Here is a 25638-nt window from a genome sequence, read left to right on the forward strand (position 1 = left end):
CTCTGGAGGAGTCTTCTTCGCCGACTGGCCTTTACTTGGACCAGCCCGGCTCTTGGTGATCAGCTCTGTAATTTCACCCTTGAAACTTGTCATGAATCTCATGAGTTCATCTCGAGTGACAGGGGCTGATCCAGCGGCCGTTTGGGTTTCCCCTTCCGGCTGCCCAGAGGGTCGACTTGGACCCGCCTGGGAGGCACCCCGCTCCAGAGTGTCTCTGGGCCGGATGCGCTTGACTTTGAGAGAGTCGTCTTCGGCTGTGGAGGTTTCGACCTGAGGATCCTCATCCTCCTCATGGTCTGTAAAAACTTCTGGGTCTTCACCCAGACGGTTAGGGGGTGGTACAGACTCTTGAACCATCTTCGAGGTACTCTCCCCACAGACGGCGCCAAATGTTTTTGGTGATTTTGTCCCTTGGGAGAGTTACGTCACGAAGTCTGATTCCGGCTGAGCTGCACCTGCAAAATAACGGAGACTCCGGGTGGTTGGAGCTCCGCCTCCGACGGTCAAGTTAGCGACTTAAAACGGAATAAAGAGAACGGAAATTTAGGTAGGGATCTGCTCGGATTCCAAGCTCAGGTCTTTCTCTGATGTGAGAGAATAAGGGTGTAATAAATGATTCAATCTGTCCCCAAAATGGGGAAATATCTCCCTATTTATAGGGTCGTTGGGAAAAGTGCCCCTACCTAGGTCACTTGACCTAGATTTTAGTGGGTTGCGCCGTTTTACGGCGCTCCTAGGAATCTGGGCCTTTGAAGGCCGTCATTTCGGAAACATATCTGAGGGCGCCAAGTGTCAAGAGGATGTTGAGCCACATGGGCCATCCTGAGCTTGACACGTGGCGACCTCTCATTGGTCCACGTGTCAAGAGGATGTTGAGCCACATGGGCCATCCTGAGCTCGACACGTGGAGACCTCTTATTGGTCCACGTGTCTAGGGTAAAAATACCCTAAACAAGGTCTTTCTTAGCCAAAATTTTTTTATTAGGTTTTTCCTGACATAGGATCTGTTCACATTTACTGAACTGAACTGAACTAATTGGAGCTGAATTAAACTGAATTGAGCTAAAATGAATATTTTATGAGAGAAGGAAATTAGGAGCTGAGATGAACTGAACTGATTAAAGCTGAACTGAAATTAAGTTAAAGTGAACATGCCCATAATAAGTGTCATAATAGGTGGATTTTGACAAAAAAAATTTATTTAGATGCAATAATTATTCTTCGTTAAGTTTTCTTTTAGACCAGCTGTTGCACAACGCGCAACGCATGTGGCATCCCAACATTTATTTTAGTTGATTTTTAAAATATTGCCATGATTGTATATTCATGTTTATAAGTTGAGGTTATTTTGATTTATAATAATAAAATAGTAATAAGTAGTAAAACTAATAATAATAATAATAATAATAATAATAGAGTTTTGATTAATAATTAGTTTTTGGTCCGGGCGATGCCCCAGGTTAGTATTTTATTAAAAAGAACTTTTGCTTATTACTGCAAATATTATTAATCATTTTCAAAATTCATTATTTAATATGCAATAACAAAAATTTTATCAGAAAAAACCTTTTACAACTTTAATTTTGTCAAGAAAAACCGTATAAATTTTTTATGAAGAAATTTTTTTTGTTAAAGACAACCAAAAACTCTAATCAACCTAATTAGAGGCTAACTTTCCCTAATTAGACTATAAATTTCCCTAATTACCCTTTTAATTCTAACTTCTTAATTATTTTTAAAATTATATTAATTTTTGAAATAAAAAAAACCAAAAATCACCCCCATCCCCATCCCCTTCCCTGCATGCTGCACCACCGCCATACCCCTTTCATGCGTCGGCGCCGGTACCCCTCCCCTCACATCCCTTAGCGCCGGCGACCTCACCAACATCCCTCTCCTCTGCCTACAAACCTCCACCCTCCCCTAAAAACCCAACCCAATTTCCAAACCCGACACCGCCCCTCCTCATTTCCCCTTAATGGAAAACGCCCCCTTCCCTTCCCCCACCCTGAATCGACGCCCCCGCCCCTCCCTTTTCGCCACCCAGAAACTGCCACCCCAAAACCCTAAACCTAACTCCTAAACCAACCTTAACGAAACCCGTTTAGGTTTATTTTGGGTGGTAATTTAGGGTTTTAGGACGGCAAATTTTGGCTGGGGAAAGGAGGCGAGGCGGCGATTAAAGGTGGGGGAAGGGGAGGGGGGACCCGTTTTTCGGTAAGGGGAAAGGGGGAGGGGTGGTGTCGGGGTGGGGTGTTTGGGAATCGGGTTGGGGTTATTAAGGTGGGGGTTTGGTGAGGTTGCTGGCGCTAGGAGATGGGAGGGGAAGGGGGGTGACGGCGCCGGCGCCGGCGCGAGACTGGGTACGCCGACTGCTGCAACGGCAGGGGAGGGGAATTGGGTGGTGGTGGGGATAGGGGTTATTTAGGGTAAAAAATAACTTGACAGTTGACACGTGGGCCAATAAGAGCATGACACGTGTCAGCCTGTGAGTGGCCCAAAGCTAGCCACTCCTTGGTTGACACGTGTCCTACTCATATGAAAGGCTTATACGTATTAACATTCTACTTTCTACTTCATGGATTTTTATTTCACCGTTTCACAATTCACATTATTTATCCAATTACCAATTTACTCCAATTAATTAACAATTGTACAAATCCAATAGTTTGATGTTTTTCTCCATAGAAGGCGGTTTCGGAGTTATATTCTCAACAAGCTGCAGCAAGTAAACATAATTATTAGCTGCAAAATTTAAGAAAGAAATCAGCACACTGATTCAGAATATTTATATTAAAAAGAAATTAAAAAAAAATAAAGTGCAAGGTTAGTGGGTCTCGAACCCAGACCTTTTCTCTGAAATATGAAGCGCTAACCAATGGTCCGCGCATTGTCTAACTTAAGTAGATGCATGGTTTAATATTTATACTTGTTTTAATTATTTTTCTGTAAAAAAAACCTATTCGTTTTTTTTTTCCGGATCCAGTATGGGTTCAGCTGAACCCACTGAACCCATACTGGAATCGCCACTGGTTGCAGCGGTGGGCCGACGATGCTGTGAACAAGAGGATGAGAGTTGTGGTGGTGCAGATTAGAAGTAGAGGCTAAGAGGGGTATTCCTTCTTTCCTCTCCTTTCAAATTAAATACTCAATCTAGGTAATTTCTTATTGTTGTTGAATTATTATTGATGTTTACTGTGCTTTTCATTCAGAGAATTTATGGTGTTGTTTTGGGTTGATGATTTGAGTTGATGATTTTATTAATAATAAATTTCTCAATTATTAATTTACAATTGATACTAACAAACTTTGACATTGAAATTGTTTGTTGATTGATGTTTATAGTAATTTTTTTTAGTAGGAATTAGTGTATATATATTACGATGTATTAATTTGATAATTGATTGAATGATTCAAGTTTTTATAGTTGGACAAAATTATATTGCTTTATCTATTTCACATTGAGACTTAAATTTCATGATAAAGCAATTATATGTGGGATATTTCAAATTCGTTTTTAGATATAGAGTACTTGAATGTTTTTTGTTTTGTTTTTTTTTTTTTTTCTTTTGACAGAACGGAGTACTTGGATGTTTTCATAATAGATAATATCAATATATGAAAAGTTGTGAGCTATAAGTCTCAATTTATATATTTTATTCATGCCTACTTTATTGATTGATATGTGATTGATGAACGTTGGGGACACACTATCCGTTAAATCCTGGATCCGCCACTGCACACAGCACACCAGAACGCAGTGCACCGCAACACACATCAAATCGAAAAAAAATTGAAATTGGGGAAATAAACCGTAATTTCGAACAAAACTGAAATTTTGTGGAGTAAAAAAAAAATGAATTGAAGCCCTAATCTCACAAAGATATTAATTGCGGAAAATAATAAAATTAGCGGAAGAACTAACCAAGATCGAAAAAAATTCTCTAAAAATTAGATAGGCCTGATACCATGTTAAACTCAAGAATATTGTGGAGAAAACGGCTTAACCTTTTAAAGAGAACACCAATCTAGCTCAACAACAAACTAACTCAACGATTATGCACCCAGATAACAATATAGGTAAGCACAAATACCACCAAAACCACCACAAAGAACCACAAACCAAGGGGAAGAGGCAAGACCACGCACTAGAACTTCTGGTAATGTGATAAATGCACTAGATATGTCTTCCTCTATATTCTTGAGTTTAACATTTACATCCTACTAAAAGTAAGAGAAATGAGTGTTTCATTATTACTACATACAGCTTGATGTATTATGCAGCCAATTTATACATCAATACATGGGGTAGTATGTATTATATGTATTTATTGTAACTTAATTAAATTTTAATTTTTTGTTAATTTATACTCCATAGTGTTGTTCAATGAAACAAGTATAATTCACTCGAATGATTTTATCATCTATAGAAATTTGCAATACATAACTGATGAGCCACGAGCATCTACTTTACTTGAACAAAACAAAGCTAATTAAAGGGTCGTTACTAACTCGAAACACATGAAGTTGCAGCGAAAGTTTAAAAGTAGTAGTGTTTGAGAGAGACTACTTAAGAAATTAAGACCTAAGACCATAGACCACGTAAGAAAATCAAGACAACTTAAGAAAATCAAGAAGCTTATACTTAAAAATAATGAAAAGAGAGAGAGAGACACCACTTAATAAAGATCACTTAAGAGAGAAATCAAGACGACTTAAAAAAATCAGGGAGTTTATACTTAAAAATTATGAAGGGAGAGAGAGACACCACTAAATAAAGATCACTTAAGAGAGAGATCGATAGAGAGAGACTACTTAAGAAAGAGATAGAGAAAGAAACCACTTAAGAAAAATCACTAAATAAAAAAAAAATCAATCATCTAAAAAAATCAAGTACGGACATAGAGAGTGATAGAAGAGAAAGACCAATTAAAAAATATTAACTTAAAAATTAGGGAACATCACTTAAGAAAAATATACCATTTAAGAAAGATCACTTAAAAGTTAGGGAAAATATCTTAGGCAAGATAGAAAACGACACCACTTAAGAAAATTAGAGCAATCTATATCTATATCTATATCTATACTTAATATATGAAAACACAAACCACAACCACTTTTATGCCATTTGTCATTACAAATCATTACTCCCTCCGTCACGTATCTACAAGCATATTTCTCCAATTTATGTGAGTATTAAAAAATTGAAATACACATATAGATATGTAACGGAGAGAATAATATGCCACATGTCACCTCCCTTTCTAAATAAAGTTAAGCTAATTAAGTAATTAGTACACATTACATAAACATATGAAATACAATGAATTAGTCTTTTTAACTCGATAAATATAACCTAAGTAACAGCCCGTGCAATCAGAGTTAGAATTGGAAAATTAGAGTACCGCGCTGTGCAGACTGGTGACTAAAAATATACTCATACTAATCCTTAAAGAGAGGGAAATTATACGGTGTAAATGCTAATTGCAATTCACAAAAGTTCAAAAAAAGCCGGTTTACAATAATAGTTATTGAATGGCGATACTGTAGCCATTACCTCTCTTATTTTTCCTGCATTTATTTTGCCTCACTTTGCATCACATTGACATATTTTCAGATTTGTACTAATCTTCTTTTGATTAGTCATCTTAGATCTACCTAATTTCAATCTTTTCATTGTATATATTGAGCTCAAAAATCTGAAAATTAGTAGAAGAATCTTTGAATTTCAGCTCAAAATTCGGTTTCAATTGAGTTTTTTGAGCTCCATTAATGGCGGTTTCAACGATTGCGCTGTATGCGAGTCCACCGAGTAGCGTGTGTTCTACACCGCATCCATGTTCAATCAATTCTTATTCATCTTCTTATGATTTCGATCTCAGCGGTAGATCTCCTTCAACGAGCTCGCAATCATCATCTTCAAGCTCTCAACGGCCGATAATAGGCGGTTTATCATGTCTTCTGAAACACTCTCCTACTTCAGTAAATATGGGTCACTATTGTTAATTTTGTGTTTATTTTAGTTGATTTTGATACTCTGTTTTGCATATGTAGTTCAATTACTTTTGTGAAAAAAGTCACTTTTGTTAAAAAAAAAAAGGTCACTTTTGTGAAAAAAAAGGGTCACTTTTGTGAAAAAAAGGGTTACTTTTGTTGGAAAAAAATGTCACTTTTGTAAAAAAAAGGGTCACTTTTGTGAAAAAAAAAAGGTTACTTTTGTTGAAAAAAATGTCACTTTTGTGAATAAAAAATGGTCACTTTTGTGAATAAAAGGGATCACTTTTGTGAAAACAAGGGTCACTTTTGTGAAAACAAGAGTCACTTTTGTGAATAAAAGGGGTCACTTTTGTGAAAAAAAAGGTCACTTTTGTGAAAAAAATGGTCACTTTTGTGAATAAAAGGGGTCACTTTTGTGAAACAAAAGGGTCACTTTTGTAAAAAAAAATGGTTACTTTTGTAGAAGAAAAAGGGTCACTTTTATACAAAAAAAGGTCACTTTTCGCAAAATGTTCGATGTACAATAAAATTATTGTAAACCGGGGCATGCAAAAGGGATTGATTGCAATTTCAGTTTTTAGTGGTTATTAAATAAAATTTTACATTGTTAGCTTAAAATAGTTGTACAGCTGAAATGGGGATGGAGATTGAAGAAATAATATTACTCATTTCTCATGTGAATCTTGTAATGAGAAAACAATACATGATAATTATTATGCGTCTATGAAGCTGCAATATCTGGGATCATAGGGAGGGAACCGGGTCCAATCCACATACACTCGTAGACAATAATTCGACCCTTGGAATTCATCATACATGGATTTCGGCTTCTCTGGCTCAAATGTTTGCTTATACTCTAAGGTCTCAAGCTGTCCATGGAATTCATCACAAAGCACACACAAGTTTGCTAACACAATGAGTGACGCGTTTAGTGGCACAGCAACCACGGATTTTGACAGTGGTATCTCACCGAGGGTTACCTCCTCAACCTCTGATTCACCCTTTTCAAACAAACTACTCTCATAGTACTTCTTCTCATAATGGGTTAAGTATCTAAAGTTGCTGTACCTTGTATTAATCCTCCCATAAACCTTATAATTCCCACATGATGAGCCCGACGCCATCAATGTAAACCTTAACTTAGCTTGTATAGCATCGCTGAACATTGTATAATGTAGAGCTGCAAAACCATGTATACCACAAACAATTGAACAAATTCGAGTATTAAGGAACAAACCAACATTGGTGAAATTATACCACGCACTCCCTGAACAAATATTACGTCCCTTGCCATCCTCCAGCCTAAGGATTATTGAAAGATCTTCACCAGTGTAACACCTTGGAGAGCCTTTTAATTTTAGACTAGTTTCATGAGAATGTAAGATGTCAGACTCCTTGCATCCATCAAAGATAATAAATTCTTGGTATTCATCTGAAACAAGGATTTTTCCCTTCACCCCTGAACGAAGGCCATCCACACCATAAGAAAAAATAGAAATTGAGAAAATCTCCATCATTTCTATCCAATCTTTTGACTCTGATACATACCTGGATCGGAGAAAACAAATGACATATCTTATAACTTTATATATGTGTATAAAAATATATATAAAGAAAGCACAAAACACATGTTTCTATGGTTATAGGAAATATAACTAAATGTATCTTACTTAGGGTCTGCTCTCTTCAGCTTATTTTCAGTTCAATTAAGTTGTTCTACATAACACAATCCTCGCTGATAAAAGCAAGGAAAAATTGTCTTCAGCGGTCTTCCATAAATATAAAACTTCTTAATAATCTCATAATATTATGACCTTTGACCCTGATCTTCCATAAATAGGATGTAACCGGTTACTAACCTACTAAAAAGGCCACACGTGTCACTTTTTAATTGGTCAACTACTCTTATTTACAATTTTCATATTTAAAAATTATGATTTTAATAATAAAAATATAGATATGATAAAAAAAATAAAATAAAACACACCATTCTACCACCAAAGGGGAGGGGGTTTATTTTATATTTTTTTTTTATCTTTATTTTTTAATTTAAAATCAATTTTTTACAAAAAAAAATTAAAATAAAAATTTCTAACCTATCATGATGTGACACGTGTCTTAAGGTAACCTTTTAAACAGGTTACCGATTTTTTTTATCAATTCATGGAAGATCAGGGTTAAAGGTCGTAATATTTCAGGATAATTTAAAGGTCGTAATATTTCGGGATAATTTAAAGGTCGTTATATTTCGGGATAATTTAAAGATTATTATATTTATGAAAGACTGCAAAAAGGTCATAATACGACTAATATGGAGTATTTTTTTTCCTAAAAGCAAAGAGCATGTGACTCAAAATTAACATGTGTTTACCACTCAATATTATTCAAGGCTTCCAATAGCTGTGCTTGCTGTAACAAAAAAACAAACAAACAAACAAAGAAGTTAGGTTTAATACAAAATAGAGTACACAATTCAACAATGTATATGTGCTGCACAAACCTGGTTTGCCTTTTGGATTGTAAGGCCTCTTGACCTCTTTCGGTTGATCCTTTTATCTTCAGATCTTTCATTGGACATTCTTTTACCATCATAATACTCATACATTGGATATTCAGAAAGGATATCTCTTGCAAGACCAAAATGTGCAAACACTCGAATGCGACATGATTTCCCATGAATATCTACACAATAAGGGCCACCGGACCATGAATATGGTTTAAACTTGACCGTATCGCAAAATCTTTCACCCTCAACCTCCACGTTTACTTGGATCTCCAGCAAGGAATAACTTGGGACAGAAAAGGTAGATAACTTATTGGAAGCCTCAAAAAATAACTTGTCTGTCTCATCAAAAAGCAAACGTCTAATACATGTCATATCACTTGTCTCACTAGTAGAAGTAATCCTACCAAAAACTTTAGCCGGTACAAAATCACTTCCATCAGTTGTATTATTTCTACCTTCAATACGAGTAGCAGTATCTACAAGTTCAAGAGACACACAGGCCAAGAGTGCACAACGAAATACAGCATAGTCCACACTAACCGAAGGTAGGCAATGAGAGTCTTGTTCCGACTTTTGTTCTCTGCGGAAGCAAAAGGTATGGATTCTGTCATAAGTGACCCATTGGGTACAATCTATTAGTTTGCAGTCATTAACAATTACGATATTTTGGTGCTTATCTTTGAGATGAAATTTCAAGCAAAATTTACTAGGTAGACAACGAGGACTTTCAAGATCAAAATTGTGAAGAATTACTGTGCTGTCATGTGCGTCATCACGTAGAAAAACAGACTTTGCCTTAGATTTTCTTCGTTTAAATAGATAAAATTTGTTACCAAGTTCATCGATGAGTACAATACGGCCATATACTTCAAGATGTGAAAGCGAGGACATAGCGGTAACTTCCTTGATCGGGCGCATGTGCACTCTCACAGCAAGTAACTCAAACAATTGTGTTCCTTGTGAATCCCAGCCCCCAGTTATAAATGACGGATCCAGATCTTGCCTCACGAAAGAAACTTGAGGCCGAGCATATTTATCCTCTTGCATTGCTACCATCTAAAGAATGAGTAAGCTACAATGTAAGTCGACAAACAACTCATTATAACATCTCTCTTTTTAACTTGCACCCCTTAGACACAAAGTATGAGAGATATTTTAAGTCAACATACCCAGAGAGTATTAGTATAATCAATGACTCAAAATTATGATTCAAGAACCTTATAGACAAGTGTGTATAGTGCACTTCATTAACAAAGCCCAAAAATGTGACCTAGCATAATACAAGTCTTTTCATCACTAAAAAAATACGGCCTAGAATGAACAATACTTTCTATAGTATGAATACGGTAAAACAACACTTTTTATAGAATTAAAATTGTAAAATTAATTCTCACTTTGTTTTGCTCTAACAAAGTATACTTTATGATCATTTGGGTCATTGTTCATTTACATCGTTTTGTTGTTCATCTATACATTGTTATGGTTATGTACATCCTTCGCCATTACAAGTAATTAACCACATAATTACTAAAGCCGAAACCACTATGGACAAGTGGCAACTTCTCAAGAACTTTTCCCCTTACATAGAAGCTTCTATGATATAATATTATACAATGTTATTTCTACTCTTTTCTATTTCTACTTATATATATATACACCAATTTTAGCCCTTTGCTCAAAATAAACCCAACTTTGAATTATTTTGAAATAATTCGAACTTTGGGGGTTAGTCACTCAAAATGGTCCAAAGTGACCGATCAAAAAATTAATTTTTTTTTTTTGTTTAAGTGACACATAAAAAAGTAAAAAAATACCGAGGAAACCCCCCACCCACAAACCACCCCAGCCCCACCAGCTCGGATCTACATTGTAACTCGGGGGGCACGTGCTACCCCCGAAGGAAAAAAATAATAAATAAATAAATAATTTTATAAAAAAAACTTCCTGCTAAATACTCTTCATTTGAATATTAATTAAGTATTAAACAATGCATGATTTACATGAAAACAGAACCTGCCTCAACGATACAAAGCAAGTCATTAAAGCTTCCTATGAGTTCTCCCCACCTTTTTTTGGTGTCCATAATTTTACCCATAATAAATTAATAACTCATAGCAAAATGTAAAGATGGTTGAAATTTGATGGTAACATTTTATACATAATCGCAATACATTATGCAAAAACTTTAACTTTAATGATTTATTACCAACTTAAATTTAATTTGAGTTTCAAGTTCGTAAGTGTATATTGGTTTTTTCCCTTTTATTGTTCTAGCGTGCGTTTAGTGCTACCCTTAGTCCGAAATCGTGGATCTGCCACTGGGCCCCTCCCATCCCCACCCAAGACCCCCTCTCCAGCGTCAACATCAGCCTTCTTGCCCCTACCCCCTAAATCACCGAACTTTCACCCTTAAACCACCAAACCCCTACCCTCGAAACCCCTAAAAAAAATCTCCTCCATAAAAACCCTTAATTCCTTAATTCTTCATATAAGAAAATCAGTTAAAAATAAAAAAAAGTCGAGAAAATATGGAGGAAAAATAGAGAAAATATGGAGGAAAAGAATTGAAAAATATCGAGAAAATATGGAGGAAAAATAGAAAAAAAATTGAGTAAAAAAAACAGAGAAAAATCGATGGGAAAAAAATTGAAAAAATCAACTAAAAAAAAACTGAAAAAATCCAACAAAATCATACAAAAATTGAACAACTTTGAACAGATTAAAATTCGAACAAAAACCGAACAAAATCGAACTAAAATTGAACAAAATCGAACAAATAAAAAATCAAAGAACAGCGAACAAAATCGAAACAAACGTACCGTAGTTTGATTTTGGGAGGTCGTGTGAGGAGAGAGAAAACCTTGTGAGGAAGAGTGGAGAAAAAATCGTGTGAGGAAGAGAACAAAGAAAAAAAAAAAGAGGAGAAGGGGGTTTTGGGTTTTGTTTATTGTTTTAATCTCAGCCATCTATTTTAATCTAATCCTACTCCTATATATGATATTGTTCCTACATATGATGCTTTCCTTTTATCTAGCAAGTTCACACTACGTCACGTGCAACGCGCGTGTCGGGCAACCCTAGTATGTGTGGTTTTCCAAGGCTAATGTGTATTATTTTTGAGTGTAACTAGTCTTTTGACCCGTTCGATGCACGGATTGTTACTTAGGTTATTTTTCTTAGAAAGTGTGAAAAACTATCTTATTGTTAATGTAATGAACACTAATTAGTTTAACTTTAATTTATTATATTGAATATGAAACACTCAATTTTCTTACTTAAATTTGTATCATCGATGATCTTAATTAAAAATGCATACAAAGAGATTTGAACCCCAAACCTCATTGAATGAAAACCAAATGCATCACCATCTTAGCTAGAATTTATTCATGCTTAATTAATCCAAATTTATATACTACCTCCGCTTCGCATTACTCGCAACAAAGGGGTATTATTTGTGAGATATAAAATATTCGTTTGTTGCAAGTAATAATGCGAAGCAGAGGTAGTATAAATAGATACATGTATTAGAATGTAGACTGAAAACCAAAAAAATCCAAAATAAATTATTAATGTCATTGTATTCTAATTTACCCAAGTTAAATAAATTAATAAGTCTTTTAAAGCTTCTAATATAAAAATGAAATTATTCAAAGTATCACCCGGGATAAAGCCCGGGACACACACTAGTAGAAATTTAAAAAGAAAAGATTAAGTTAGGTGACATGTGACATATGAGTGATTATGGTGACATATGGCTTAGTATAGATTTGTGGTTTTTGTTTTAAATACTAAGTATAGAAGTATAGATATAGATATAGATTATGAATAAATACAGATTTATGAGTGAATGTATATGTTGTTAATAGAAGTAAACTAAAATAAGTGATTGTACATGTTTTTACATAAAATTAAATTATAATATATGTACTTTCTCCGTTCTTTTTTATTACACCATGAGGGATTTCACGCTTGTCAATGCATTACTTTAGCTATTAATATCTTCAATTATACTTTTGTAAAATTATAAAAATTTGATATTTAAAAAAATGATTTTGAGACGAATCTAATTAGATCCGACATGACTATATTTTTCCTAATGGATAAATCACAAATGTTAGTCAAAGACGATTAAGTGAATAGTGTAAAAGTCCTAATGGTGCAATAAAATAAAAACGGAGGAAGTATAAGAGTATTAACTAAGTTGGTTTACTTGAGTATTTATTTTGAACTATATATATATAGCTAGATAATTGTTGAAGTTATGGACTATTTTGTAGTTGTTATATACCCTTGTAAAACTGGTTTAAAGGCCCAAGATTTTTTTTGTGGCTTAAAAATGGCTTGGGCTACCATGATTCCTTTTTTAGTTTATAAAGGCCCAAAATTCTAATGTGGCTTAATAACTTGGGTTCTCATAAGTTTTCACTTGATTTCTTGCTTAATTTTTTTACATTTGGTTTTGGCTAATGCTGAGTTGTTCTTACTTTATTTAGTTGCTATTTGACCATGAAAGTCCTCTGTTTGTTTTCTTTTCCTTTTAGGAGTTTGACATTGCTGTTTAAACTGTCTTAAAGGATGAACTAACCATGTTTTCTAATTAAGAATACAATTTGATTACTAACCTGAATATAAATAATAATAATAATAATAATAATAATAATAATAATAATAATAATAATAACATAAAGATAGCAATTTCATTAAATTTGTCATACGTTGACATAATACAACTTGATTACTAATATGAAAATACCAATTGCATGAGTCGGCCATACATTAGCATAATACGTTGACATAATTCCAATTGCTAAGTCTGCCATACATTAGCATAGTTTTAGGTAGTTGCTAATTGTCGATCTAGTAGTCGGAGTCGCTGATTTTTGTTTCATTACTGCTGCTGCCTAAGTATTCTTTTTCAGATGAGTCATTGAAGATGTCTTGGTATGTTATGGTGTTGTTGGAAGACGAGGTATCATCATCGCCATTGTAGTTTGGGTCACTGCTTTGCTGCACTTGTGGAGTCCGAACTAAACCCTTCGAGGTCATTGTTTACCGAGGAGCTCAGCTCACGCATGAAACGACGCTTCTTTGGAGGTTATTGTCTTTCATCTGTTGAAATGGTTGCTTGAAAGTGCTGTAGTTGTTGCTCTAGTTCTTCAATTTGTTGCGCAAGTGTGTTCACTATTTCTTCCATTAATGCGAGCCTTCCTGATGATTGTGGCTTTGTTTGAGCAGGGAGCTTACCTTTCTCCTTACTTGACATTGTTGAGGTTATGGTTGAATAAAGAAGAATTGAATGAATGTAAGGGGTTATATGTGAATTGATGTTAGTTTACCCTTTTTTATAAGAGCTTACATTGAAAGATGTAAAAGGCTACATTTTGTTTTGTTTTTTTGTTTTTTTTTCTTAATGGGTAGTCTTAGGGAACTATGTTTAGCTAAAAATGTTGATGAAATATAAACTAACTATAAAGTGAGTCTTAATGTATCAATGGTATTGCATAGTTTTGTTTTTTTTTCTCCTTTAGAGAATTTAGGAAAAGGACCTTTTATATATCCTAATTTCTTGTTTTATTTGTCCTTTATGTGGTGAATGTACTTGTAATTTTTAATTTATTTTTTTTTAAATTTAATTATTTTTTTTTTTTGTAGTAGTAGTTGTTATATTGGTGAATCACTTGAATTTTAATGTAAATAAATTAAACTTGATTGATATTTGGTCTTAGATTTTAAAATGGCTTGACCGAAGTATCATCAAATTAATCATCAAATATCTTGATGTATCTTCCTTTAAAATCTAAAGGATATAATGTAGAAAGTTATCATTTCGTAGGCATTACTACTATAATACTTAATTGAGTTTGATCCTCAAACCTAACGATTGTGGTAAGATTTATTCTTTATGCACTAGTAGAAAGCGGTATTGTTTGACTTTATAAAATAACTAATTACATAATGTAAAATTGTTTCAAAAAAAAAAATTACATAATGTAATTATGATCATGAATATCACACTTTAACAATTGACCAAAGAAATTTTTTTTGTATACACCCGGTTTACACTAATATTAGTGTACATCGGGTAGTATAAGGATAATTTTTAGCTAATTTTAGAGTACTTTTTTGCCTATTTTTGGGTAACTTTAAACCTAATACCATTTCTATATGAATAGACAACAAGAAAAGTTTATATAAGTAATTTAATTACATTCAATCACTAATAATTGATTTTTAGTCATTTAAAATGTGATTTTTTTACTAATAAAATGTAGATAATTTTTATTTGTATTGGGTTACTTTTATGCATATTAGGGGTAACTTTTATTCATTTCAGGAGTAACTTGTGCTCATTTTATGGTAACTTTATAACGGATGTACAATATTTTATCGTACATCCGATTTTTTTTTTTAATGTTTGTCTTAACCAAATAAGCTTCTTGATCATCTATTATAAGAGTACGTACTTGTAGTTGATATAATTTGAGTACATAAAGGGTGAAGTTGTTATAGGAGGTTAAATACTAACCATTATTACAAACAGAAAATCTAAAATTCTATTCTCTTAAGTAATTTTGTAAAAAAAATTGTCTACCCTATAAAAATCTTTCAATGTTAAAGATATATGAGGATAGTATACAACTATACAAGCATTTAATATGTAATGAAACATAAAACTAAAAAAAAAATGTCTCCGAAAAAATTAACTCTCAATTCTCTCTTAGAAAACGCCCTTAACCAAGGCTCTTCCCTGGAAGAACGAGACCAACTCGTTCGATCTAACAAAAAATCAAAAAGGAAAATTACTCAACTATCAACTAACATTGATTCAACCAATAATCAAGTGAATCATGCTGAGCCTGCACCCCAATTCCAGCCAAATTCCTTCTCCTTCAGAGATAGGGTGAGGTCTGACCACTTGCAGGGGAATTTCCAATCTGATATTCAAGATGATGAAGAAGATTTCTCTGATGATGATGAACCACCAGATGATGTCCAGGATGATCCCCTTTGCCCAATCATCTTGCTCACCAAGGAGGAGGAAAAGAGAATGCGAAAACCTTGAAAACACACTCTTATCATCAAAATGTTTAATAGAAAGATTGGCTATATGGCCTTGATGAAAAGGCTGAAGAAAAAATGGGAATTAAAGGGTGGCCTAATTCTTACTGACATTGGCCATGACTACTTCATTGCTCGTTTCTCCAGTGTTGATGACTATAACCACGTGCTCACCCAAGGGCCATGGCTTCTGGATGATAACTATCTAACCATCAGGAAATGGATACCCAACTTCATCCTTTATGAGGCACCTTTAAGGTATCTCACTGCTTGGGTCCGTATCCCCAACCTATCAGTCGAATATTTCGATAAGGAATTCCTGACTGAAATTGGTAGCAAAATTGGGAAGGTGATCCGAATTGATGATAACACTGCTATGGCACAAAGGGGGCAATTTACTAGATTAAGTGTTGAATTGGATTTATCCAAGCCCTTGTTATCAAAATTCTGGTTAAAGGGAAAAATGTGGAAGGTCCAGTATGAAGGTCTCCGTCTCATATGCTTTAGATGTGGCAAAATAGGCCACCAGGTAGATAAATGTCCTACTCACAGCAATCAAAATATGGAAGGAGAGGAAGCTTTGATACCTGCACATGATCATGGTCAGGTTTCTCTAAGCGTCGAAGTGAATGATTTTGGCTCTTGGATGATGGTGAAGAAACCACCACCAAGAAAGCGTGCCCTAAGGACAGAGAAACCTCCGGATGGTACCAAGCAGCACCATGGGCCTATCCCCAACCCAGGCCCGATTGAGCCAGTGGGTAGTCAAAGAGCAGGTCAACAAGGATCGAGATTTTCCATATTAGGAGAGGGAAATCATGAGAAAGATAAGGAAGGAATTAATTCTGATGATTTCTTGGAAGCTGGCAATTTGAATTCAAATTCGATTTTATTTGAGACAATTGATTTGGCAAAATCTTCGCAAGATAATTCCGCTCAAGGAAAAAATATCCCCTTTAAGGTGGGATCTTATCCCGAAAATAAAGGCCAAAAGATTGCTTCAACAAAAAAAAGGGGAAAGATCCTAAAAAACAGAATATTCAGAATAAAAATTGCCTTAGAGATATCACTAATATCTCTTCAGAAGATCCTAATTCCCCTTTAACTCAAGACGTCAATAGTCCCACACACACAGCTACTTTCCAAGCACAAAAACAAGCTAGCAGTAAGCCAACTCAAGCAACATTGGACGACCTCCTTGCTGCCTCACAAGATTCCCCCTCCCTAAGCCATGTCTCTGCCACTCCCTTCCCCGATCCTTCTTCAAATTCCCCCAGAAAAGATCATATGTGCATCCGATCAGATGGAGAATCCTTATTTAGGGATAGCAGACCTCCTGACCCACCAATTGGAGGTGGAGATACATTCATGGTTTGCGACGAGCCAGATGATGTTTTCCTTATATATATATATATATATATGTATATATATATATATATATGTATATATATATATATATATATATATATATATATATGTATATATATATATATATATATACACACACACACACACACACACTAGGGTTGCCTAACGCGCGCGTTGCACGTGACGTAGTGTGGACTTGCTAGTTATTACGGCCGGATGTGTGGTTTTCCAAGGCTAATGTGTATTTTTTTTAAGTGTAACTAGTCTTTTGACCCGTTCGATGCACGAATTGTTACTTAGGTTATTTTTCTTAAAAAGTGTTGGTGTTGTGAATTTAGTTAAGTATATATACATAGATATTGTAGGGATGAAATGACACATTGGTTTAAGTTATATTTAAGTTTAGGAGATGAAAAAACTATCTTATTGTTAATGTAATGAACACTAATTAGTTTAAATTTAATTTATTATATTGAGGGGCCGTTTGGTTGGGGGTAATAATAAAAGGGAAAGGGAATGAACATGCCCCATTCCCTTTGTTGTTGTTTGTTTGTTACTATCAATCATTCCTTTTACCCTCTTTCATTATTGACTTTACCTTTCCTCTAAAGTGATTCCCCAACCCCCCTAGAATTTTCCATTCCCTTTCCCTAGCCACCATACCCACCACCATATCCACCCTAGCTAGCAACCTTCTACAGCACAACCACCACTCAGCCACCATGCCACCCCTCCCCCAGCCAGCGCTGCCCCTCCGCGGTAAGCGCCGCACCTCCCACGCCCTTCTCCGGAACACGGCGCACCTCCCGATCCCCCACCCACCCCTTCCACTCGGAAACATATCCCCTCCTCGAAAAAATGTCCCTCCACCCTCGAATAACCCTAAAAAACCCTCCCCCTTCCCTTAAAACCGTCAGTTGCCCCTCCCCCCACCCTCGAAACCCTAGCCGCTAGGGTTTCGAGGGTGGGGGGAGGGGCGACCGACGATTTTAAGGGGAGGGGGAAGGTTTTTAAGGGTTATACGTGGGTGGGGGGTAAGTTTCCCGGGTAAATGAAGGTCAGAGAACGGAGGGTGAGGGGCGGCGAGGTCGGAGGAAGGAGGGTGAGGGGCGGCGAGGTCGGAGGAAGGAGGTTGAGGGGCGGAGAGGTGATGGTTGAACTGTAGGGTGGCTAGGAATTGAAGAAAAAGAGTGTTGCTATGGTGGATGTGGTGGTGCTATGGTGGATGAAGTGGTACTATGGTGGAGGTGATTCCCTTGTATTTTTTATAAAACAAACAACATGCTAAATGGAAAGGGATTCATTCCATTCTCTTTGATACCCTTTCTCAATTCCATTCCGATTCCACTGTGCGAACCAAACGGCCCCTGAATATGAAACACTAAATTTTCTTACTTAAATTTTCTTTCTTGAAAAGGAGTAGTTTTATTCAATTTCAAACTCTTTGAAACATAATTATCAATCCTAACTCCATTAGGATTTAAGAGAACCTTCTAAAGTATTCTAGAAGACTATAATCAATTCTAATATCTTTAGTAATGATAATTAATAATAGGCCCTCCACTAGATCATTGGGCCGTATGTAAGAACCAAACCGGGCCCAGTTTAGTATTTTGGCCATAACTTCCTCATTATTCATCAATATTGGGCTTATAATATATTGTTGGAAAGGTCTTTCCAAGCCCCATCCAACTACACTATTATTGGACCCATATCATGGACCAAGCTTTATTGGAATGTACGTTTTTCATAAATAGGGTAAGAAAAGAAATGTTTTCAAAAACAAAAAGAAGAGATATTTTAATAAAAACATCTTCATCACTAGAATTTTCACACTTTCACCTCGTTCGATAATCAAATGACATGAAAGGTATTCATCACTGGGTTTGGTTTTGGGGAGACACATTTGGGTGTCTACAGAAGCCCCCACTTTGACTGAGTTTGGAGAAACGCAAGTTTCGAAAACAAAAGTCAAAGTATCGATAGAGACGGAGAATGATTCAGAACGGTTTGCGATCCGGAATCATTCTTGTAACGCCGATACCTGCAAACTAGCGTTAGTTAAACAGATAAGAGAGTTAAGAAACACGTATCTTGCACCGTCAAGCACACGTCTCTGAAGGTAACCGATTTGTTGTGATGATCTTCCTCAAGCTAGGGGATACCACCTGAAGAATGCTACAATTGTAACTGCCTCCAATTTCCGCTGTGATAGTATTCTGCAAGCTAGAGAACACTATCGAATATTGCCTCGCTTGAAACGATCTTCTACCGCCTTGTGACCATCTTCTGCAAGCTAGGGAACATGATCGAAGGTAACTTCGCTTGAAATCACCTCTAGTTGTTTGTGGCAACCCTCCGCAAGTTAGGGAACGTCGTCGACCAATGCTGCTACATCTTGAGCCTTTTCTTTGAATCATAGTGACAACCTTCCCAATCATAGCAAAAGTCATCGAAGATCGCCTCATCACGAACCGCTCTTCTCAAATCTTGGTGACAACCTCCATAATCTTAGCGAATGCCGTCGAAGACCGCCCATCTCGTGCTATCTTCTCAAATCTTGGCGACAACCTCCACAATCTTAGCGAATGCTGTCAAAGACCGCCCATCTCGTGCTATCTTCTCAAATCTTGGTGACAACCTCCACAATCTTAGCGAATGTTGTCGAAGACCGCCCATCTCGTGCTATCTTCTCAAATCTTGGTGACAACCTCCACAATCTTAGCGAATGTTGTCGAACACCGCCCATCTCGTGCTATCTTCTCAAATCTTAATGACAACTTCCACAATCTTAGCGAACGTCGTCGAAGATAACTTCTCTTGAAACCATCCTCGACTTTTTGACAACCTTTCATATCCTAGGGAACGCTGTCGAAGATAACTTTTCTTGAAGTCATCCTCAGTTGTTACGATAATGTTCCAAAGAAAATTACCGAAGACCAACGCTTGTCGATCTTAAAGCTCGCTTGAACTTTGTTGTTGCGAATTTTATTTTCTGTAATTTCTGCGGTGCCAATTCGTCGGCACATTTTTGCTGCTTGTGAACCATTATGTCGGTTCCTTCTGCTGCTTGTGAACCATTATGTCGGTGCCTTTGCGATGAGCCAATGTTTAGGCGCTTTAAGCTAAGTGAGACGATCTTTCATCAGGTCGATCACCTATTGTGATTGTAATCGAGCCGATTACTTAATCATGTCGATCAAATTGCTTATAGTGGCTAACTGGCGTACCAAGGAACCCGAAATTGTTGCATAAGGTCCACATAGTCACTTATGAGGGTCATGTATCCTGTCGCCGCACCGGCGCGCACTGGAAATTACTGTCACTGCAATTTTGCTCTATCTCCGGTCGACATACGTTGTCGCCAGGCGACATCCTTGTCGTCTGGCGCTGGATTCGGGTCTTCCTTATTTTGCTCTTGTTGCTGCTGTTCGTTGCTCGGTTTCGCTCCGAACTTTGAACTTGGTCATTTCCTTTCAACTAAATCCGCTCAAATCTTTTGTAAATTAAAGCTCTTCATCTCTAATTTACTAATCTATGTAGCTCCTCTCATCTTGGAAGAATCTCATGTGTCATATTTGTGGTTTTTTGTAAAAAATCTGGGAATGTTCTTGCTTGTTGGGATGCACCTGCATTTATATTTTGGACTATAGGACTTTGCTTATCTTTCTTTAGGGTCGACCTAAGACTTAGTGTTGCTTGACTCATTGACTTGAGGTTGGCTAAATGTGACTGAGTGACTTGAGGTTGACCCAAGGTGAGTTGACACGTGTGACTCATGACTTGTATGTGCATTGTATTGTGATGTGCTTGACTCAAAATGCGAAAAAGAAAAAATTCAAAATTTTTCCGTCATTTTTGTGGAGGGTACCGACTTTCTCCCGAAAAAGAAAGGCACAAAAAGGAAGAAGTTTTTTATGGTGCATGTTAAATGAGCTTAGTAAAATGTCGTTTGATACTATCTCTCAAGGTGCAAGGATTAATTCATCTTAGGCTATCTCAATTGTTGACTCAATGATGAAAGTATTTGGGAAACTTAGGCACGGAGGCTAAGCACTTCGTACTTTGTGATGCAATGATGAGGGATGAGTGATTTTGTTATGACAAAAGTATGCTTTAAGATTTCATGACAAAGGGTTCCTAAGGAAAGGACTATTTGGTCATGTATCTATGATGTGTGTGATAGTGACACTAAGGTTAGGCTGCAAAGACTAAGTGTATGGAAAAATATTATTTTTAGAAGAGTCAAATAGTGGTGATTCTTAGGCTAGGTAAGCTAATGATGTAAGGATCAATCCCCAAGTCTAACTCTAAGTAGATAGGGATGAGCGTAGGAGATCCCTTGATATATATGATCATGATGTGTGAATGTGAATGCGAATGCATTTTATTACGGCCGCACCTCGATGTGAGGTTGCTTACGTATCCGTTAGGAATCAGGCCGAACGTAGCTCTAGCCGAACCTCGCACAAGTGTGTGTATACCTCAAAAAGGTCTTTTTAAGGGTTGTAACGTGGTTAGGCTAAAGGTTAGAAGAAAGGGATAAAGGCTCAAGACCCTAGATAAACCCTCAAGGTGTGCAACCTTGCTTTTGAATCTTTATATTTTTTATGCTTGAGGCTTTCTACTCTTTTTTTTAGCTCTCTCTTTTGCTTTAGAATTTATTTTATTTTTATAAGTGTGGGAAATCCCTATCATGCGGTCTATCATTCACTTGCATTCATGTTTCTCAGGCACGGTACCGAGCACTCGATAAGAGACGCAATATGAGACGTGTTCATATCAAAGACATGTTCATGTCAAAGACATTGGAACACTTGCCCTTTTGTACACTTTATCATTTCTATTTTGCTATTTTAATCTTTTGAATCACTCTAACTTTTTCTCTTTGAAAATTGCATAAGTTACACACCATCCCATCCTAAGGTTAGGTAGATGTGGGTTGAAGAAAGAAAGGTCAGTCGTTAAATGAGGCTCAAAGTGGTTTATCAAGAAAGGATTGCATATTTGAAGGGGAAAAGATGATATGATATGGCTACAAGAGGTGCCTCAAATCATTGATATACCTCGTGCTTAGTTCGACATGGATTTTTTTTAATGCGATGTAATGCAATGATTATATGCAAGAAAATAAATGCTCATTTTATTAAAAGGTAAAAAGGAAAAACCTACAAAATAAGATCTAAGGAAAATAAAAGGTATCTATATATGCTATAATTATTGGGGAAAGGAATAATAAAAGAAAAAATAGAAAAAGAAGTCACGAAATCTTGTCGTTGAAGCCCACCTCTTGTCTTGTGCTCATCACCCGGTCTTCTTGCTAGCTGGAGGTATGGTAAGCTTGCTATTATCGATCAAATGTTGGATATCATCTTTTAGCTTCCAAAAGCTCTAAGTAATATGACCCTTATCTTGATGGTACTTGCAATGTGAATCTGGGTTCCAACTAGGCAATCTCTTCTCAGGTGCGGGATCTTAAATAGGTCCAATGGGAGTAATGAGTCCCTTGGCATGGAGTCGGTCGAAAGCAATATCATAGCTCATCCTAATGGGGGTGAAGTCTTTCCTTAGTTGTTTCTTAGATCCTTGGTTATCCATGGCTAAGACTTCACTGAGATCAAAGGTACTAACATTGTTACTAGAGTGGGCGTTTCGAAAGAAGAAGGATTGTCGTTCTTCTTTCCTTTCCAGCCACTGTGGTTACTATTGTTAGTAGCTTTTTGCTTTGCGAGGTCATCTTCGATCTCGATGTCTATGTCATAGATGGCCTTGAAAGTATTCAAGTTGTGTTGATATTTTAAGTGCTTTGAATACTTTTCTTGTAAATTTTTGATGAACATCCTCACGGATTCTTTTTCAGTAGGGACTTCGATCATGTTAGCGGAAGTTTCCCTCCACTTGTTGAAGAAGGAGGTGAACCCTTCATTTCCTTTTTGTTTTAGCATCTCAAGTTGTCTATGGTTGGTTTCAATTTGAATATTACACTTATATCTATCAATGAAAGCATTTTTTATTCCATCCCAGGTAGAGGTCTTCACTTTATTAAGGGAGAAGAACCAATGTTGACAAATGGTTTCAAGAGATAGCGAGAACAAAGAGTGAAAAATATTCTTATCAATCCCTTTAATGTTCATTACAGTTTCAAAGGCCCTTAAATGAAAGTAAGGATTGTCAGTTGGCTTAAACTTAGGGATGTCATTGCATTGAATTTCTGCAGAAGAAGCTCCTTGTCCATTGAGACCCCTTGTGAGCTTATGTCCTGGAACCTGTAGTCATTGGATATTTTGCTCAAGCTTTCTTGCACGAGCTCCATTTGTTGTTGTTTCACAGGATCATTGATTTGGAGGGTTAAAGCCTTCAACACCTCAGTCACGTTAGCCATTTCCTTCTTAAGCTCATTAACTTCTTCTTGAGTGGCCAATATCTTCTTAGCTTTTCTCTTCCGACTAACTGGTTTATCAAAAAGTTGAACTTGAACGAAGGTGTTGTCCTTGATTAATCGCCCTTCTCTCCATGACCAAGTACTTTGGAAAGGGAAATAAGGGATACGTTTTTTATTATTTATTTTGACTCAAGCTCTATTTAACATGGAAGAGAATGTGGAAGAGAATGGGAATAGATTGGACCCCCCACTCGAATGACAGAAAACGACTCATGCATGAACGTAAGACATAGTCATGGTGACATATACAAAGTGTGTGCTAAGACTAGTGAGTTTAGGTGACATGTTAAGACTTGTGTCATGGCCATGTGGCTAGACTATGTGACTAGACTCAAGCAAAGACTAATTTAAGACTTCATGTATATGCATTAAACTGGACATGCTGTGGTATTTTACTTATAACTTTTGATCTGTGACTTTTATTGAGATGAAACCAACGCCAAATTAAATATAAAACTTGGGGCTATAGATCCATAGTTTGAACGACTCGTAACTCTTTCTAGAACTCCGGCTATGACCAAAACAAGTTGACGTTGTGCAGTATACGAGAATAAAAATCCGGGTTGAATTAAAGGAACTATGACTCGATTTTAAGTTTATTCATTAGTTCAAATTAATTAATCAATTAATTAAGCAAAGTCTTTTAGTCCTTGGTTAGTTTATTAAGACTTATTTACAAACGAAAGTCAAACCAAATGGTTATTTTAGTCACATAATAAGTATGCACAAGTAAGAGATGCACAAGTAGTCAAGTAGTCACAACATGATGCAACGAGTTTGCAACCTAACCATGGCTCTAGTTCTCTAAAGTTCAAGGATATGGGTTAGTCAAAGAGGGTCCATGGTTATGAGTTCGGATGCACCGTGCGGAAGCCTTACCTTTGGAAGGGTTGGCGCGTGTGTGGATGGGACCCTGCGAGTTAAACTCACTTCCATGGTTTGGTGAATTCAACATTCTCGGATGTACCCTTTGTTACTCAGAGCGTTCAATCGGGTAGATGGAGCATGAATTCTCAGAGGGTTATGTCCATATGTAGAACACATATGAGTTTCAGAAAAGAGAGAAAAACTCAATCAGGAAGTAGAATCGAGCCAATAGTGCTAGAACTAGTCAAAACAAGAAGACAGATTTCTGGGTCGGTATTGGAAGAGCACGGCGCCAGACAACAAAGTCCGTCGCTAGGATATAGCCCTGTCGCCAGACGAAAATGTTGTCGCCAGGCGATAGAGCCATATCATTGGCGATAGGCTCTGTTTTCTAGACGCTAGTTCCTACATGCCTCAGCAGCTTTCTGTGTTCTTAGAACTTTCCAGTTTTCGCACTATTATTTCGATTCTAGTTAGGGGTGTCCGTTCGGTTTTCGGTTTGGATTTAGTCCAAATCTGATCCAATCCGAAATATAATTCGGTTTTCAATTTTCCAATCCGATCCGATCTGAATTTCTCTTTTGATCCAATCCAATCCAATCCGAATTAAAATTCGGTTATTTGGATCCGATCCGAAAATCCGAATTATAATACATTATTTTTTAGCGCCTAATACAATTATAAAAATAAAGCTTTACTATAAATAAAAGTCTTCAAAATCATGATTAAAATAAGTAGTTCAACGTCAAGTCATTAATTAATTAAAACAAAGTCTCTCTAACTTATTTTATGTAGTAGTAAGTATTTAAGCTAAACTTCAAAATATACAAAAATCCACATTTATACAAGCTTAATTTTATAATTCGGTTTTCGGTTTGGATTGGATCCAATAAGGGTCAATTCGATCCAATCCGAAAATCCGAATTTCCAAAAAATCTCAATCCGATCCGATTCGATTTAAAGTTTGGATCCGATTCGAATTGATAATTCGGTTTGGATTGGATTGGATTTCGGTTTTTATCCGAATTATGGACACCCCTAATTCTAGTTGTGAAAGATATTTTTCAAATTTCCTACGTGTAAAAATCCTATGTTTTTTACTCATTATGGATGGTATTTCCAATGAGAACCTTTTTTATGCATAAGACAATAATGTTAATCAAAATTATGCACATGAAATACTTATAACTTTTCGAGTCTCATCCACTCATTCTAAATCATTGCTGAAATAAATTTCAGGAATTAAATAGAAATCCTCCCCAGTGGAGTCGCCAAAAACTGTAGGGAATATTTCAAGCATTACCCCAAACTTGAACCCCACTGTGATCATACACTTAAGCATGGTGACGTCCAAAGGGAAGGAAGCTAGAGAAAAAGAGTCGCCAACAAGTTTTAGGAA

At 36.3% G+C, this 25638-nt stretch overlaps 1 protein-coding gene across 1 annotated transcript; it reads right to left on the reverse strand.

The window, feature by feature from the left end:
• Positions 1-6541: 6541 nt before the first annotated feature.
• Positions 6542-11592, reverse strand: LOC145560067 (uncharacterized). The gene is made up of 4 exons (XM_081621322.1): positions 11323-11592; positions 8498-9559; positions 8369-8406; positions 6542-7545 (listed from the first exon to the last, which is right to left on the reverse strand). The coding sequence occupies exons 1-4, from the start codon at positions 11467-11469 to the stop codon at positions 6711-6713; spliced, it is 2082 nt and encodes a 693-aa protein (XP_081477448.1). The 5' UTR covers positions 11470-11592; the 3' UTR covers positions 6542-6710.
• Positions 11593-25638: the final 14046 nt, after the last annotated feature.

This window comes from Chenopodium album, chromosome 9 (genome assembly GCF_948465745.1).
Source record: "Chenopodium album chromosome 9, dcCheAlbu1.1, whole genome shotgun sequence".
NCBI classification, from domain to species: domain Eukaryota; kingdom Viridiplantae; phylum Streptophyta; class Magnoliopsida; order Caryophyllales; family Amaranthaceae; genus Chenopodium; species Chenopodium album.

Excerpts from the sequence above, each read along its gene's own strand:
- LOC145560067 (XM_081621322.1), bottom strand. The coding sequence starts at position 11,469 with ATGGCTGAGATTAAAACAATAAACAAAACCCAAAACCCCCTTCTCCTC. Across the intron at positions 9,560-11,322 it reads CCTCCCAAAATCAAACTACG|ATGGTAGCAATGCAAGAGGA; the intron begins GTACGTTTGTTT and ends CTCATTCTTTAG. Across the intron at positions 7,546-8,368 it reads GCCTTGAATAATATTGAGTG|GTATGTATCAGAGTCAAAAG; the intron begins GTAAACACATGT and ends TCTCCGATCCAG.